This window comes from Symphalangus syndactylus, chromosome 10, assembly GCF_028878055.3.
Source record: "Symphalangus syndactylus isolate Jambi chromosome 10, NHGRI_mSymSyn1-v2.1_pri, whole genome shotgun sequence".
In the NCBI taxonomy this organism is placed as follows: domain Eukaryota; kingdom Metazoa; phylum Chordata; class Mammalia; order Primates; family Hylobatidae; genus Symphalangus; species Symphalangus syndactylus.
This window is the reverse complement of record NC_072432.2, coordinates 95,851,448-95,867,625: the sequence shown is the minus strand read 5'-3', so window position 1 is coordinate 95,867,625 and position 16,178 is coordinate 95,851,448. Positions and strand designations below refer to the sequence as shown.

Sequence of the window (16,178 nt, the reverse complement as noted above, 5' to 3'; positions counted from 1 at the left end):
CAATCATGGCAGAAGGCTAAGGGAGAGCAAGGATGTCACATAGTAAGAGAAAAAGAGCAAGAGAGAGAGAAGGTGATGCCAGGCCCTTTTTAAAAATCAGATATTGTGGGAATGAATACAGCAAGAACTCACTTATTACTGCAAGGATGGCACCAAACTGATGATGAGGGATCCACCTCCATGACCCAAACATCTCCAACAAGGCCTCACTTCCAACATTGAGGATCAAATTTCAACATGAGGTTTGGAGGGAACAAATTCCAAACTATATCATGTAGCATTTTTATTAATGATTTTTTCACTGAATTTTTTGTGTTCTTTTTTTAACTGGTTTCTCTAGGGCTTGTCATATACATTGTAACTTGTCGAAGTCAGTGTCAGATTTTTTTTAATTTTTTTGTAGAGATGGGGTTTTGCCATGTTGCCCAGGCTGGTCTTGAACTCCTGGACTCAAGCAGTCCCCCCGCCAGTCTTTCAAAGTGCTAGGATTACAGGCGTGAGCCACTGTGCCCAGCAGCTTCAGATTTATACCAGCTTAATACCAATAACATATAAAAATGTTACTCCTATACATCTGTATTTTCTTTCCTTTCTCGTAATATTTTTGTTATACATATTATATCTATTAATACTATTAACCCAAGAAAACATTGTTATAATTATTACTTTACCATCTCTAGGCATTTCCTTAACTCATTACAACTTTGGCCCCACCTACCTACTATATGCTGTTATTGGAAAATGTTTACACCAAATGTAAACAGAAATACATTACATTTCTTTGTTATAGGCCAAACACTACTTTCTATTCTATAAATATTATTTTATATAATTGCTTTTTAAATCACTTGCTTTCAGCCTGATGAACTTGCTTTTATATTTATTGTAAGGCAGTTCTGGTAGCAATATATTTTGTGAGTTTTTGTTTATCTAGTGAAGTTTTTATTTTTCCTTTGTTTTTGAACATTCACTTTGCTGGATTTAGGATTTATGATTAACAATTTTTAAATTCCTTTGAGTACTTTGAATATGTTCTCTCACTGCCTTCTGGCATCTGTTTCTACTGAGAAGTCAGCTGTTAATATTATTTGGGTTCCCTTGTAAGCGACCTGGTATTTTTCTCTTGTTGCTCCCAAGATTTTGTCTTTGACTTTCAGCATTTTTACTATGATGTTTCTGTTTGTGGGTATCTTTGCATTTATCCTACTTGGAGTTTTTTTAGCTTCCTGAATGTGTTGGTTGTTTGTTTTTCAGGAAATTTGGGAAGTTGTTAGCTATTATTTCTTTGAATATTTTTCTTTTCCTTTTTCTTTTCTTCTTAAAGTACTTCCATTATGAGTATGTTGGTATGCTTAATGGTGTTCCGCATCTCTCTTAGGCTCTATTCATTTTTCTTTTTTTTTTATTATTATACTTTAGGTTTTAGGGTACATGTGCACAATGTGCAGGTTTGTTACATATGTATCCATGTGCCATGTTGTTTTGCTGCACTCATTAACTCGTCATTTAGCATTAGGTATATCTCCTAATGCTGTCCCTCTCCCCTCCCCCCACCCTACAAAAGTCCCCCGAGTGTGATGTTCCCCTTCCTGTGTCCATGAGTTCTCATTGTTCAGTTCCCACCTATGAGTGAGAACATGCGGTGTTTGGTTTTTTGTCCTTGCAATAGTTTATTGACAATGATGTTTTCCAGTTTCATCCATGTCCCTATAAAGGACATGAACTCATCATTTTTTATGGCTGCATAGTATTCCATGGTGTATATGTGCCACATTTTCTTCATCCAGTCTATCGTTGTTGGACATTTGGGTTGGTTCCAAGTCTTTGCTATTGTGAATAGTGCCGCAATAAACATACGTGTGCATGTGTCTTTATAGCAGCATGATTTATAGTCCTTTGGGTATATACCCAGTAATGGGATGGCTGGGTCAAATGGTATTTCTAGTTCTAGCTCCCTGAGGAATCGCCACACTGACTTCCACAATGGTTGAACTAGTTTACAGTCCCACCAACAGTGTAAAAGTGTTCCTATCTCTCCATATCCTCTCCAGCACCTGTTGTTTCCTGACTTTTTAATGATGGCCATTCTAACTGGAGTGAGATGGTATCTCACTGTGGTTTTGATTTGCATTTCTCTGATGGCCAGTGATGATGAGCATTTTTTCATGTGTTTTTTGGCTGCATAAATGTCTTCTTTTGAGAAGTGTCTGTTCATGTCCTTTGCCCACTTTTTGATGGGGTTGTTTGTTTTTTTCTTGTAAATTTGTTTGAGTTCATTGTAGATTCTGGATATTAGCCCTTTGTCAGATGAGTAGGTTGCAAAAATTTTCTCCCATTCTGTAGGTTGCCTGTTCACTCCGATGGTAGTTTCTTTTGCTGTGCAGAAGCTCTTTAGTTTAATTAGATCCCATTTGTCAGTTTTGGCTTTTGTTGCCATTGCTTTTGGTGTTTTAGACATGAAGTCCTTGCCCACGCCTATGTCCTGAATGGTATTGCCTAGGTTTTCTTGTAGGATTTTAATGGTTTTAGGTCTAACATTTAAGTCTTTAATCCATCTTGAATTAATTTTTGTATAAGGTGTAAGGAAGGGATCCAGTTTCAGCTTTCTACATGTGGCTAGCCAGTTTTCCCAGCACCATTTATTAAATAGGGAATCCTTTCCCCATTTCTTGTTTTTGTCAGGTTTGTCAAAGATCAGATAGTTGTAGATATGCAGCATCATTTCTGAGGACTCTGTTCTGTTCCATTGATCTATGTCTCTGTTGTGGTGCCATTACCATGCTGTTTTGGTTACTGTAGCCTTGTAGTATAGTTTGAAGTCAGGTAGCGTGATGCCTCCAGCTTTGTTCTTTTGGCTTAGGATTGACTTGGCGATGCGGGCTCTTTTTTGGTTCCATGTCAACTTTAAAGTAGTTTTTTCCAATTCTGTGAAGAAAGTCATTGGTAGCTTGATGGGGATGGCATTGAATCTATAAATTACCTTGGGCAGTATGGCCATTTTCACGATATTGATTCTTGCAACCCATGAGCATGGAATGTTCTTCCATTTGTTTGTATCCTCTTTTATTTCATTGAGCAGTGGTTTGTAGTTCTCCTTGAAGAGGTCCTTCACATCCCTTGTAAGTTGGATTCCTAGGTATTTTATTCTCTTTGAAGCAATTGTGAATGGGAGTTCACTCATGATTTGGCTGTTTGTCTGTGATTGGTGTACAAGAATGCTTGTGATTTTTGTACATTGATTTTGTATCCTGAGACTTTGCTGAAGTTGCTAATCAGCTTAAGGAGATTTTGGGCTGAGACGATGGGGTTTTCTAGATATACAATCATGTCATCTGCAAACAGGGACAATTTGACTTCCTCTTTTCCTAATTGAATACCCTTTATTTCCTTCTCCTGCCTGATTGCCCTGGACAGAACTTCCAGCACTATGTTGAATAGGAGTGGTGAGAGAGGGCATCCCTGTCTTGTGCCAGTTTTCAAAGGGAATGCTTCCAGTTTTTGCCCATTCAGTATGATATTGGCTATGGGTTTGTCATAGATAGCTCTTATTATTTTGAGATACGTCCCATCAATACCTAATTTATTGAGAGTTTTTAGCATGAAGGGTTGTTGAATTTTGTCAAAGGCCTTTTCTGCATCTATTGAGATAATCATGTGGTTTTTGTCTTTGGTCCTGTTTGTATGCTGGATTACATTTATTGATTTGCGTATGTTGAACCAGCCTTGCATCCCAAAAATGAAGCCCACTTGATCATGGTGTATAAGCTTTTTGATGTGCTGCTGGATTCGGTTTGCCAGTATTTTATTGAGGATTTTTGCATCAATGTTCATCAAGGATATTGGTCTGAAATTCTCTTTTTTGGTTATGTCTCTGCCAGGCTTTGGTATCAGGACGATGCTGGCTTCATAAAATGTGTTAGGGAGGATTCCCTCTTTTTCTATTGATTGGAATAGTTTCAGAAGGAATGGTACCAGTTCCTCCTTGTACCTCTGGTAGAATTCGGCTGTGAATCCATCAGGTCCTGGACTCTTTTTGGTTGGTAAGCTATTGATTATTGCCACAATTTCAGAACCTGTTATTGGTCTATTCAGAGATTCAACTTCTTCCTGGTTTAGTCTTGGAAGGGTGTATGTGTCGAGGAATTTATCCATTTCTTCTAGATTTTCTAGTTTATTTGCATAGAGGTGTTTGTAGTATTCTCTGATGGTAGATTGTATTTCTGTGGGATTGGTGGTGATATCCCCTTTTTCATTTTTTATTGCATCTGTTTGATTCTTCCCTCTTTTCTTCTTTATTAGTCTTGCTAGCGGTCTCTTTGTTCTTCAGCTTGCATAATCTGTATTGATATCTCTTCAAGTTTGCTAATTCTTTCTTCTGCCAGTTCACAGCTACTGTTGAGCCCTGTGATAGTTTTCTGGGGCTCCCATAATGAGGTACCACAAAGTAGCTTAAAAAACAAATTTTGTGGCTGGGTGCCGTGGCTCACTCTTGTAATCCCAGCACTTCAAGAGGCTAAGGCGGGTGAATCACCTGAGATCAGGAGTTCAAGACCAGCCTGGCCAATATGGTGAAACTAAAAATACAAAAAAATTAGCTGGGCATGGTGGGGCACACTTGTAGTCCCAGCTACTCAAGAGGCTGAGGCAGGAGAATTACTTGAACCCAGGAGGTGGAGGCTGCAGTGAGCTGAGATGATCGTGCCACTGTACTCTAGCCTGGGTGACAGAGTCAGACTCCATCTAAAAAAAAAAAAAACCAAATTTTTTGTTTTGTTTTACAGTTTGGGAACCTAGAAGTCAGAAATGAAGATATTGGCAAGGTTGACTTCTTATGAGGGTTGTGAAGGAAGGATCTGTTCTAGGCCTATCTCCTTTGTTGTAGTTGGCCATCTTCATGTTCACATGACATTCTCCCTGTTTGTGTGCCTGTCTCCACATTTCCCTCTTTTATAAAGACACTAGTCATACTAGATTTAGACCTACCTTGAGGTTCTCATTGTACCTTAATTTCCTTTTTAAAGACTCCATCTCCAAATAAAGTTATATTTTGATGTACTGGTAGACAGAACTTCAGCATATGAAATTTGGAGGGATATAATTCAACCCATAGCAAGCCTCTCTAGTGAATTTCTAATTTCAGTCATTGTACTTTTTAATTCCATAATTTCCATTATATTCTTTTTTTTTGAGATGGAATCTCACTGTGTCGCCCATGCTGGAGTGCGGTGGTGCAATCTCAGCTCACTGCAACCTTAACCTCCTGGGTTCAAGCAATTCTCCTGCCCCAGGAAAAAAAATCTGTATGCAGAGTAACCAGATGTCAGATTCAAGAGAAAAAGATTTCAAACTAGCCATTATAAATATGCTCACAGTACTAAAAGGACAGCATGATTGCGGAAGTAAAGCAGGGTAAGAGGACAATGTCATGTCAAATAGAGAATATCCATAAAGGGAGAAATAATGAAAAGGAATACAGGCCGGATGCAGTGGCTCATGCCTGTATCCCAGCATCCTGATATCCGGTCGCTCTGCAGGCAGTTTTTTTTTTTTTTTTTTCCCTTTTGGGGGTATGGGTCATACTTTTCCCATTTCTTTGCATGTCCCTTAATTTTTTGGTTGGAAACTGGGCATTCTAGATAACATGGTAGCAACTCTGTGTGCTAGTCCCCACCCACCCTCTTTCCTGGGGCTTGTTATTGTTATTTGTTTAGTTTTTTAGTGATGGATTGGATTATTTTAATGAAGTCTATCCCGCCCCTGGTGAGACAGGGATGCCCTCTCTCACCACTCCTATTCAACATAGTGCTGGAAGTTCTGGCCAGAGCAATCAGGCAGGAGAAGGAAATAAAGGGTATTCAATTAGGAAAAGAGGAAGTCAAATTGTCCCTGTTGCTCCTCAGGGAGGCACCTTTTCCTTGAACATCTAGTATTTCTTTCTTTGAAAACTGGACAGTTTTGTATGTATTATAGCAACTCTGCATACTTTTTTCCTGTTTTGTTGTTTTTTATATTTTTTACATTATTTGCCTAGCCTACAGAATTTGTCTCCTTGTGTTGTACATTTATTCATGTCTGTGCTTTGTTTGTGTTTTATCCTCATTTTCATTGTTTAGGTTTGATTCCTAAGGACTCTTTTTAGTGTCTACGTATGTCAGCCAAAGATTTGGGCTGAGGTTCTGCTAATGCACCTTCAGCCCATAAAGTTTGTACTATCTGCTGATCAATCTGTGAGTTAGTTGGGGAATGCATTTGAAGTTGTGGGCATTTATTAATTTTTCCTTGGTCTTTTCTTTTTACCAACTCTCTGATGTTCCCCACACATATGTAATTTTCTAGTCAGCCAGGAATTTGTGGAGACCTTATGTGAATCCATTTATGGCTTTCTTATTTCCAAGTTCTCCCTGTTAAGTTTCTGGTTGGTCCACTGCTTGCCTCAACTTGGTTTGCAACCTCAGTCTTGCAAAACTGCAAGTTTTCTCTATCCATGTCCACCAAGTCCATTACTTTCAGCCAGTAGAGCCATAGGCTTTTGCCTCTCATTGAATTGATTTTGGCACCCTGGCATAAAACTACAAGTATACCAGCTACAAGATGGCAAAACTACAAACCTCATTGACTGAACTGGGGGCAGGGGTGATGGAGGCAGTTCTAGGCAAGGCTATTCCTGCCTGAAGCACTGGCAGTTTTTCAACAATCAACAATTCTCAATAAACAGTTTCCATGGCCTGAAATGGTTGGTCTTTTTGGATAATTTTGTTCAGTTTTATGTATTTTTTTTTTTGTGGAGAGGAATTACTGACCTCTTCATACTGTTATTATTTTAATGGTGTTTTGAGTACCAAAATTGATAGATCTTATGAAAGAAGTGGCTTCATTATTTGTCAGATTATATCAAATGCTTTCCACACATGGTGCTTCATTATAAGTCTAATACAAATGGTTACCAATCTTTTCATTCCACCATTATTGGAAGTTACTCTTGCTGTGCATTTTGTGATTAATCCTTACTATATCTTGAGACATGATAAAGTAGGTTAATACAAAAGCCTATTTTTGAAACACTGTGATAAAATTAATTAATGTAGACATTGTTGGAAACAGAAGGATAAGTTGCACAATTACATATTTTTTTCTCAGTTTTTTGACAGTATAGTATAGGCAAATACCTCTTCAGAAATCCTTACTTAATATACTTATTAATTGAATAACTAGATCATAACTGAATTTCATAAATATTGTTTTCTTAAAAATGCATTATATGGGATTACTTTTGTATCTAAGTCAGACATTAAACCTATAAGCTAAATAAGGAATATATCAATAAACTTGTTTAAATAAAGATTTGGAATTTCCATATAGAAAAATTCATTACAACAAAGTAGAAAGATAAACAACAAACTGGATTAAAAGTATTTAAGTTGCCTGTAATCCCAGCACTTTGGGAGGCCGAGGTGGGTGGATCACTTGAGCCTAGGAGTTCAAGACCAGCCTGGGCAATATGGCAAAACCCTGTCTCTACTAAAAATACAAAAATTAGCCAAGTGTGGTGGCACGCACCTGTAATCCCAGCTACTTGGGAGGCTGAGGCAGGAGAATCGCTTGAACCAGGGAGTCAGAGGTTGCGGTGAGCCAAGATCTTGCCATCGCACTCCAGTCTGGTGACAGAGTGAGACTCCATCTCAAAAAAAAAAAAAAAAAAGTATTTTTATTACTGAGAAAGAAAAAATTTATTAGTCATCAAATCCACATCATATTAAAAATTTATGTTATTAGCATATTTTATTTAAAATTATGTTGGGTTCAAACCAGGCACAGTGGCTCATACCTGTAATCCCAGCACTTTGGGAGGCCAAGATGGGAGGATTACTTGAGGCCAGGAGCTTAAACTAGCCTGGGCTGAACATAGCATGACCCTGTCTCTATAAAAATTTTAAAAATTAGCCTGGTGTAGTGGCATGCACCTGTAATCACAAGGCTGAAGTGGGAGGATCCCTTGGCCCAGGTGTTCGAGGCTAAGGCAAGCTGTGATCACTCCACTGCACTCTGGCCTGGGTAACAGAGCGAGACCCTGTCTTTTAAATTAAAAAAAAGTTGGTCCAGAAATATGAATTTAATTAAATTGGATTAAACAAAAATCTTTATATTATACCAAAGGCATTTTGAATCTTTGAAAAGAGACAGTAAAACAATTTTCTAAAAGCAACAGATAGCAAGGTTTTTCAATATTTATATCTCAAAATATTTGTTTTAAGTCTTTTTATGGAGGTTATCTTATAATAAATATGTAGTTTTTCTTTTAATTTTATAATTTAAGTATACATTTATGAAAATTATAGATTAAAATACTAATTATATGTGTATAAGTTTATTTTACATTATGGAATCCAATTTTATCACAGGTTTCGTCTTGATATATATCGATGTTTGGCCAGTCCAGCTCTAATAATGTTAACAGAGGAGGATCCTATTCTGAGAGCATTTGAACTTAGTGCTGATTTAAAAGAACTAAGTCTTGTGGAGGTGGAATTCAGGTGGGAATGAATACAAATTATATAATGTTATTAATTTATTATATATTAATAAGATGTATAAATTTCACTTTTGAATCTCGTAGTCCATCAAATGTTTATCCAAAGATGGAATATTTTTGTAATAGTATATACTTCTGATAAACATTCCAATCTGCAGTTAGATTCCTAAATCAAGAAGCAGAGAGTGCTGCATTTGTTAAATAAATCCAATTACTTATTCTCAGGAGTTTTGACTACACAGAATGTATAAAGAATGATGAGAGAAATTAAGGCAAAGAAGTTTTTATTCTTAAGTTATAATTTTTATATAGCCAGTTCATGGAAAACCCCATTATATAGAAAGACTAACCAGTGGGAAATCTTCCTGTTTCTCCTTCCTTTCTGTTTGGGAAAAAAACTGAATAAAAACATTATTTTCTGAAGCCCAACCTCAAGACCATGACTCATAATTATTTATGTCTGACTTCATTCTTAAGTTATTATTAAGCTTAGACATAAAGTTAATGTAATTTTTTTTTTTTTTTTTTTTGGAGACCCAGGCTGGAGTGCAGTGGCACTATTTCGGCTCACTGCAACCTCCCCCTCCTGGATTCAAGCAATTCTTCCTGTCTCAGCCTCCTGAGTAGCTGGGATTACAGGCACCTGCCACCACGCCTGACGAATTTTTGTATTTTTTAGTAGAGGCAGAGTTTTGCCATGTTGGCCAGGCTGGTCTTGCACTCCTGACCTCAGGTGATCCACCCACCTTGGCCTCCCGAAGTGCTGGCATTACAGGCGTGAGCCACCGCACCCAGCCGTAATTGATATTTTTTAAAAGAATTATATACTAAAACTTCTTCATTTCTCACAAATTAGTTTAGGCCTGACTTTAATAAGCAGTTCAAACTCAAGATTCAAGGAATAGGAATTCTGAAAGAGAGGTTTTTGTTAGGCACATTTTAATACCTTTCTTTCTAATTTGAATTTCACTCAAATGAGCACTTTAAATATGAATCAAAATGCTATTTTAATATTAGAAGTAACAAACATATTTTAGATGACTATTATTGAAAAAGCTCTAGTTAAAAATTTTATGATAATGATTGGATAGCATTAAGATATTGTGTCTATTGTTAAGGTGAGTAATATAAAAGGAAGTTTTAGCCAAGCTTACAGAGAATAAGGGAAAATGAGTTAAGTGAAGAACTGGTTGACAAATATTATTAGAATTTTTGGGAATAACATCAGTATATATAAATGAACACTGTGCTCATCTAAGATTATTAGTATGAACACAGGGAACATAATTGTGTTATGGTTTTCCCCAAAGCTGTGGAAAATTCGTGCACCAGTAGTTTCCTTTGATTATCCACAGAAAATGACTTTAGATTTTGTGTAACACTGTCAGAATTAAAATGTTGCTGAGTAAGAACGTTTTTAGTGAATATAGCTTAATTAGAAGATGGAAATGACGTTTCTGATAACAGAATGCTGCATTTTGTAGGAATGATTATGAGGAACTAGCCCGGCAATGTAAAATGTTTGCTAAGGATTTACTCGCGCAAGCCCGGAATTCCCGTGAATTGGAAGTTATTCTAAACCATACATCTAGTGACGAGCCTCTTGACAAACGGGGATTATTAGAAGAAAGAATGAATTTAAGTCGTCTAAAACTTGCTATCAAATATAACCAAAAAGAGGTATGAGGCTTTCTGTAATATATTTAAATTATTGTCTCTACAGTAGTCTAGTGGCTCAGGGCAAGGGCTTTGGAGCAGCTCATCTGGGTTGAGATCCTAGTTCTGCTTCCTAAAAATTGTGTGTCTTGGGATAGTTATTGAATCTGTCTGAGCTTTTGTTTTAATAATTAGTTAAGAATATATACGAAAAGGGTTTAGCACAGTAAGTATTAGCATTAAGCAAGTATGCAATAAATGGTAGTTTTTATTATTTTTAGTAATATTGATTATAATTATAACATGGATGTTGATTTAATGTTTTTGCTAAATAGTTGCTACACAGGTAAGATCCTTTGTAGTAGGTACAAACTTTATAGTGAAGTTTCCATCTTGTGTTTTGTCTGTCACAGGTTGGTTTTCATTGATCTGGTTATAAATAGCCCCTTCTATAGTAATAGTGATTTCTATTTAAAAATAAAGTATCAGATATTATATTTCCTGATTCCTCTTATTTATAATTCTTTGTGAAACTCAAAAGTGGAGAGGTACATGATATGATAACTAAGTTGAATCTGACTTTTCTGGCATCATCCCTTTCTATTAAGAGAAATGCCCATTTCTACTCCCCATTCATACATATACACATGATCCAGGAACTTGAATCAGGAAAATATGCATTTTAAATTTCATTTTTGAGATAATTAACTAAACAGTGATATTCATATGTAGATAATAATAATATCTAATTGATAGTATGGGATGTTGGTAAATGGTATTTATTAGGTATTACTTCTAAGACTTTTCATTATTAACATAGATGTTTAAATAAAACTTGCTTATCAAATTTATATTATTACAAAAATAGGGCCTGAAATATATAATGATAGAAGGCCAGATACAGGACCTTTGGTGCTAAGGGCAGAATTTTTTCTTACCTTGGTTAAAAATTTGAGCCTCACAAAGCTATTAGGAAATTGATGGAGGAATTGATGGAGGATGTTTACTGGTTAATATATTTGCTTCTGTGTTCCACAACCTAAAAGGGACATGAAGTCCTAGAAAATGATAGAATAAGGGGATTACAAGTTATAAAATCAATTAAAGTGATTTAAAAAAAGAACCTCAAAGAAAGGCGTAAAGAACTAAAATTATCCTGGTTAGGAAAAAAAACTTAAGAGGTAATTTTCTAATGATAGCTATATCCCTGAAGGACTCACAGAGTGAAGTCAAAATGGAACCAAATGCACCGTTCTAAAGAAGATGAAAGAAAAGACAAGAAGTAATAGTAATGTTTGTTAGTTGAAAGGAAGATATTTTGCGATTTTAAAGATGAATGAAAATGTAAAGTAGTTTTTAAAACTAGATTTCTAAATACGATCAATGGGGAAGATATTTTCTCAAATAGTTGGTAAGCTTTGTCTAGGTTATCAATCTTGAATAGCAAACTACCCTGAAACTTAGTGGCATAAAACACTTCATAGTTATTTTATAATAATTTCATAATCATTGTATTATGCTCTTGGATTCTTGGGTCAGGAATTAGGAAAGGGCATGGCAATCATGATTTTTCTCTGCTTCTCCATGTCTGGGAACTCATCTGGAGATAAATGACAGGGCTATAATCAGCTGGAAGCTTCTCCACTCACATGTCTGGTGTCTGAGCAGCAGCTGGGCCTCAGGAACAGGGTGCTCAGATGGGTGAGTCCACAGAAGGTGGGGCTCCTCAGAACTCACAACAGGAACCAAGGCCATCACAGTGGGCAGACTTTGAGGATGTGGTCTGAGAAGCCTCTGCGGGCTGGCTGGGGTGCATACATGTGACCTCCATGTGTAGCCTGGGCTTCCTCACAGCATGGTGGCTTCAGAGTGGCTTTTTACATGGCAGTTCATGGCTCCAAGAGTAGGTGTTCCAGTGAGCAAGGTGGAAGATGCATGGCCTTTTAGGACCTACCTTCAGAAGTCACATAGCATCACCTCTGTTAGAATCTGCTAGTTAAATCAATCACAAGCCTGTTGAATTGAAGAGTAGGAAATTTTGACCTCCCCCCTTCCCCACCTCTTGATGATGGGAAGAAAGCGTGTCCATCTTTCACTGCAGACTTAGAACATTTCTAGTTAAACTTTTTATTCCAAATACACAGTTAACATTACTGTGAATTAAATCATCATTGTATAGAGGGATAGCAAGGACAGTTATCAGTCCTGAGATTGCTTTGATATTTGGAGGAAAGGTGAAACTACTAAATTTGAGATTTACTAAACCTGGTCATTGGTGAGAGGAAAAGCTGTTTCTCTCCCAGGCATTTCACCTTGAGGGACAAATTAAGATTTCCCAAGAACATTGGAATCTGAGCGGAAGAGTAAAGAATGAAGTAAGACTTAATTGCCAAAAATAAGTATTTGCATATAACATACATCTTCCCATATACTTTAAAGTATCTTTCAATTACTTATAACACCTAATACAGTGCCTACACATCATTTCATTCATGTGGATTCAGCATAGTACTTGCTGTGAAGAATATTCAAGTTTTGCTTATTTGGAACTTTGTGGATTTTTTCTTCCAAATATTGTTGATCCATGGTTGGTTTAATCCACAGATGTAGGACCCACAGATACAGAGGGCCAACTGTATAGTATATTAGAAATTTTCTTGAAAGCACAATAAACAACAAAACTCTGTCCAGTTCTTTTTTTACTACAGTGTTAATTCTACAAATTCTGTTTTGAGATAAATCATTTTAAAACAGAAGGTTGACCAAATATTATTGTGGATTACCTGAATAATATCATTTTATAATAATTTCAAACCTGATCACATGAGTATATATAGAATTATCAGGACCCTTAAGTTATACTTCACAACATGAGCATTATATTGGAAAAATATTGCCTATGAAATTTGTCAACTAAGAAGATTTGTAGACGTTGGTAAATTAGTTTCTGTACCTGAACTAAAATTTTTCTCATATTTGGGAATATTTTTCCTTTTCTTCTTACATGAAATTCAGTTTTAATCAGGCTTAAGAGTGTCTTTAATACCTTTTAAGAAATCCGCAGTGCTTTCTTGGAGCAAGAATAGGTCTAATATTTAGCTTTTTATTGTTTTTGCTATCTTGACTTCTTGGCTTCTTGTAACTAAAATCAATAGTTTCTTTAGACTGAAGATGTCCAACGTTAGTTAGTGGTATCTTTTTCTATGGATTGTACATGCTAACTTTGAAATTTCATAAATATTATTATAAGAGTTTTTATATATTAAACATGACAAAATGGCTAAGTAAGCTAATAATAATAGTTAATACTTATAGAGTGCATGCTATGAACCGGGCACTATTCTAAGGGCTTTACCTTTAATCTTCACAACTTTATTAGTAGATACTATTATTGTTCCCATTTTACAGATGGGGAAGTTGAGGCTTAGAGAAATTTAAAAACTTGGTAAAGGTCATTTACCAAGTAGCAGAGCCCAGATTTGAATCTAGGTAATCTGGCTCCATAGTCTATCTTCTTAACCTCTACATGCTTTTATTACTTGTTAGAAAAAGGGAAAAAAACAAAACTATGTTGAATGTATAGAATTGATTTTTAAACTCTTATTCAGTAATATCAACCAATCAGTATTTAAAGGTTTCCTTTTACTTTTTTTCTTTTTAATGTGTGTGTATGTCCTTTTCAGTTTGTCTCCCAGTCTAACTGCCAGCAGTTCCTGAACACTGTTTGGTTTGGACAGATGTCAGGTTACCGACGCAAGCCCACCTGTAAGAAGATAATGACTGTTTTGACAGTAGGCATCTTTTGGCCAGTTTTGTCACTTTGTTATTTGATAGCTCCCAAATCTCAGTTTGGCAGAATCATTCATACACCTTTTATGAAATTTATCATTCATGGAGCATCATATTTCACATTCCTGCTGTTGCTTAATCTATACTCTCTTGTCTACAATGAGGATAAGAAAAACACAATGGGGCCAGCCCTTGAAAGAATAGACTATCTTCTTATACTGTGGATTATTGGTAAGTATCAAGTTAGTTTGAAAGGTTTTGTCTTTATTTAGCCCACTAATTCTTTCTTGCTTGATGGCATTGTGAATATTGGGTTCAATTTGCAATTTTACACTGTTCACACCACAAGAATTTGAACACTTCCATGATCACTGAAGACTTAACTAACACGTCTGTAAAGATAAATGTTCCTGAACTTGATGATAAGGAAGCATATCTCTTATTTAATATTTCTTAAATACATGGAATTTTAAAATTATTTATTCTCAAACTCTACGGTTATTCATGATTGTAAAACAGAAAATCAGCTTTAACACATGAATGCTTGTTTGGTGTAAGAATATGAAGTTTTCTTAGGTATTTTGAAACAATCTATTTTGCACTGTTCTGCATTTTAAAAGTTAACTATTCTATTTCATTTATAACATTAGTTTTCCTTTTAAGAACCTATGATCTTTTTGGTTTTTATTTTATTTTGTTTTGTTTGAGACAGTCTCGCTCTGTCGCCCAGGCTGGAGTGCAACGGCGTAGTCTTAGCTCACTGCAACCTCTGCCTCCCAGGTTCAAACGATTCTCCTGCCTTAGCCTCCCAGTAGCTGGGATTACAGGTGTGTGCCACCACACCTGGCTAATTTTTGTATTTTTAGTAGAGATGGGGTTTCACTACGTTGGCCAGGCTGGTCTCGAACTCCTGACCTCGTGATCCCCCTGCCTCAGCCTCCCAAAGTGCTGGGATTACAGGCATGAGCCACCGTGCCCGGCCTAGAACCTATGAACTTTTGCAGATATATCTTGCTTTATCTCTATTTTGGAAACATTATTTAAATTTAGATTTAAAGGAGTCCCTGGTGACTCATTCCATAAATCATTTCTTTGTAGTGATAGCCAGATCTCTTTAGAAATGATAGTTTTTTAAAAAGTATAAGACATTTTATTTCTGAAAATTATTTTTATAAGTATTACACTGTATACTCATCTTGCCCTCTGTGTGTCGGGGTGTGTGTGGAGAGTTGAGGTAGAATCACATTATCTGTTTATGGTATTTTAAAGATATTTTCTTTATCTCCCTCTGTATCTTTTACCTTGTTTTTAACCTCAGCACTTCCCGTCTGTCCATCTACTATTTGCTATAGAGTAAAAGGGTAATAAAATTTAGTCTTATCTATGGCACAGAGTATTGATTGTATTTATCTTTTGATTAATACATTCCTGATTGTTTCAATTATGTAATACTTTGATAAGTTATTTCACAATGTTCAATTTTAGTTCTTTAGCTATACAAATACTTTTTATATTTTAGAATGTTTATTTGAAAATCATTTAATTTCAGGTAACTAGATTGTAATTAGAGTTTTGCTTTTAACAGTATTTAATCTATGATGCATTAATGTTTAAAATTAGGTAGATAAAGTAAAAATAATACACATCTAAACTCTAGGTTAAAGAGAATTAAATAATTCCTTCTTGTTAATATTTTTATTTCCTGTAGTTTTGCTCTTATCTAAAATTTAATCTTTTAGGAAATAATTTAAACTTTACCATATATGGTTTTATATTGGATTGTGGGACTCTTTCAATGTGAAATATGTTTGTATTGCTAGTTGAGTAGTTAAAAAATTCCTGGAAGTATTTTACACATTAGTTTGAAGAGAATCACTAAGGAGCACTTTCCCTATATTCATTTAAACTATTTCTGATTGTTATATATTCCTTAGTCTTAAACAGATGAAATTTTATAACATTTATCTATAACCTATTGTTTAAGTAATAGTAAGAAAGAATATTTTCTGTGTTTTGTTAGATTCAGTTTACCCCAGTCTGTATAAGAATCAAATTAAAGTTTATATGTCTTAGCAATGAGTAAAAACTCACTGAACTAAAATAGTCATACCACTCTTTGAATAGCATAAATATTACTGCTGTCCCCGATTTTCATAATAATGGTAAAACTATGGCTCTTCCCTTTTATATGATGCTGTTTTCA

General features: G+C 35.6%; 1 protein-coding gene across 13 annotated transcripts in view; it reads left to right on the top strand.

Annotated features, from left to right (window-relative positions):
- Positions 1-16,178, top strand: part of TRPC1 (transient receptor potential cation channel subfamily C member 1) — an 85,692-nt gene that overhangs the window by 46,724 nt on the left and 22,790 nt on the right. For 7 of the 13 annotated variants that reach the window (XM_055295160.2, XM_055295164.2, XM_055295163.2 and 4 more), the window contains 3 exons: positions 8,400-8,531; positions 10,015-10,210; positions 13,870-14,206. The exons of 2 other annotated variants lie outside the window; for them this stretch is intronic. In XM_055295160.2, coding sequence (XP_055151135.1) covers positions 8,400-8,531; positions 10,015-10,210; positions 13,870-14,206 — 665 coding nt within the window. The remainder of the gene's footprint in view (positions 1-8,399; positions 8,532-10,014; positions 10,211-13,869; positions 14,207-16,178) is intronic. 4 more of the 13 variants (XM_055295166.2, XM_055295161.2, XM_055295168.2 and 1 more) reach the window with 2 other exon arrangements.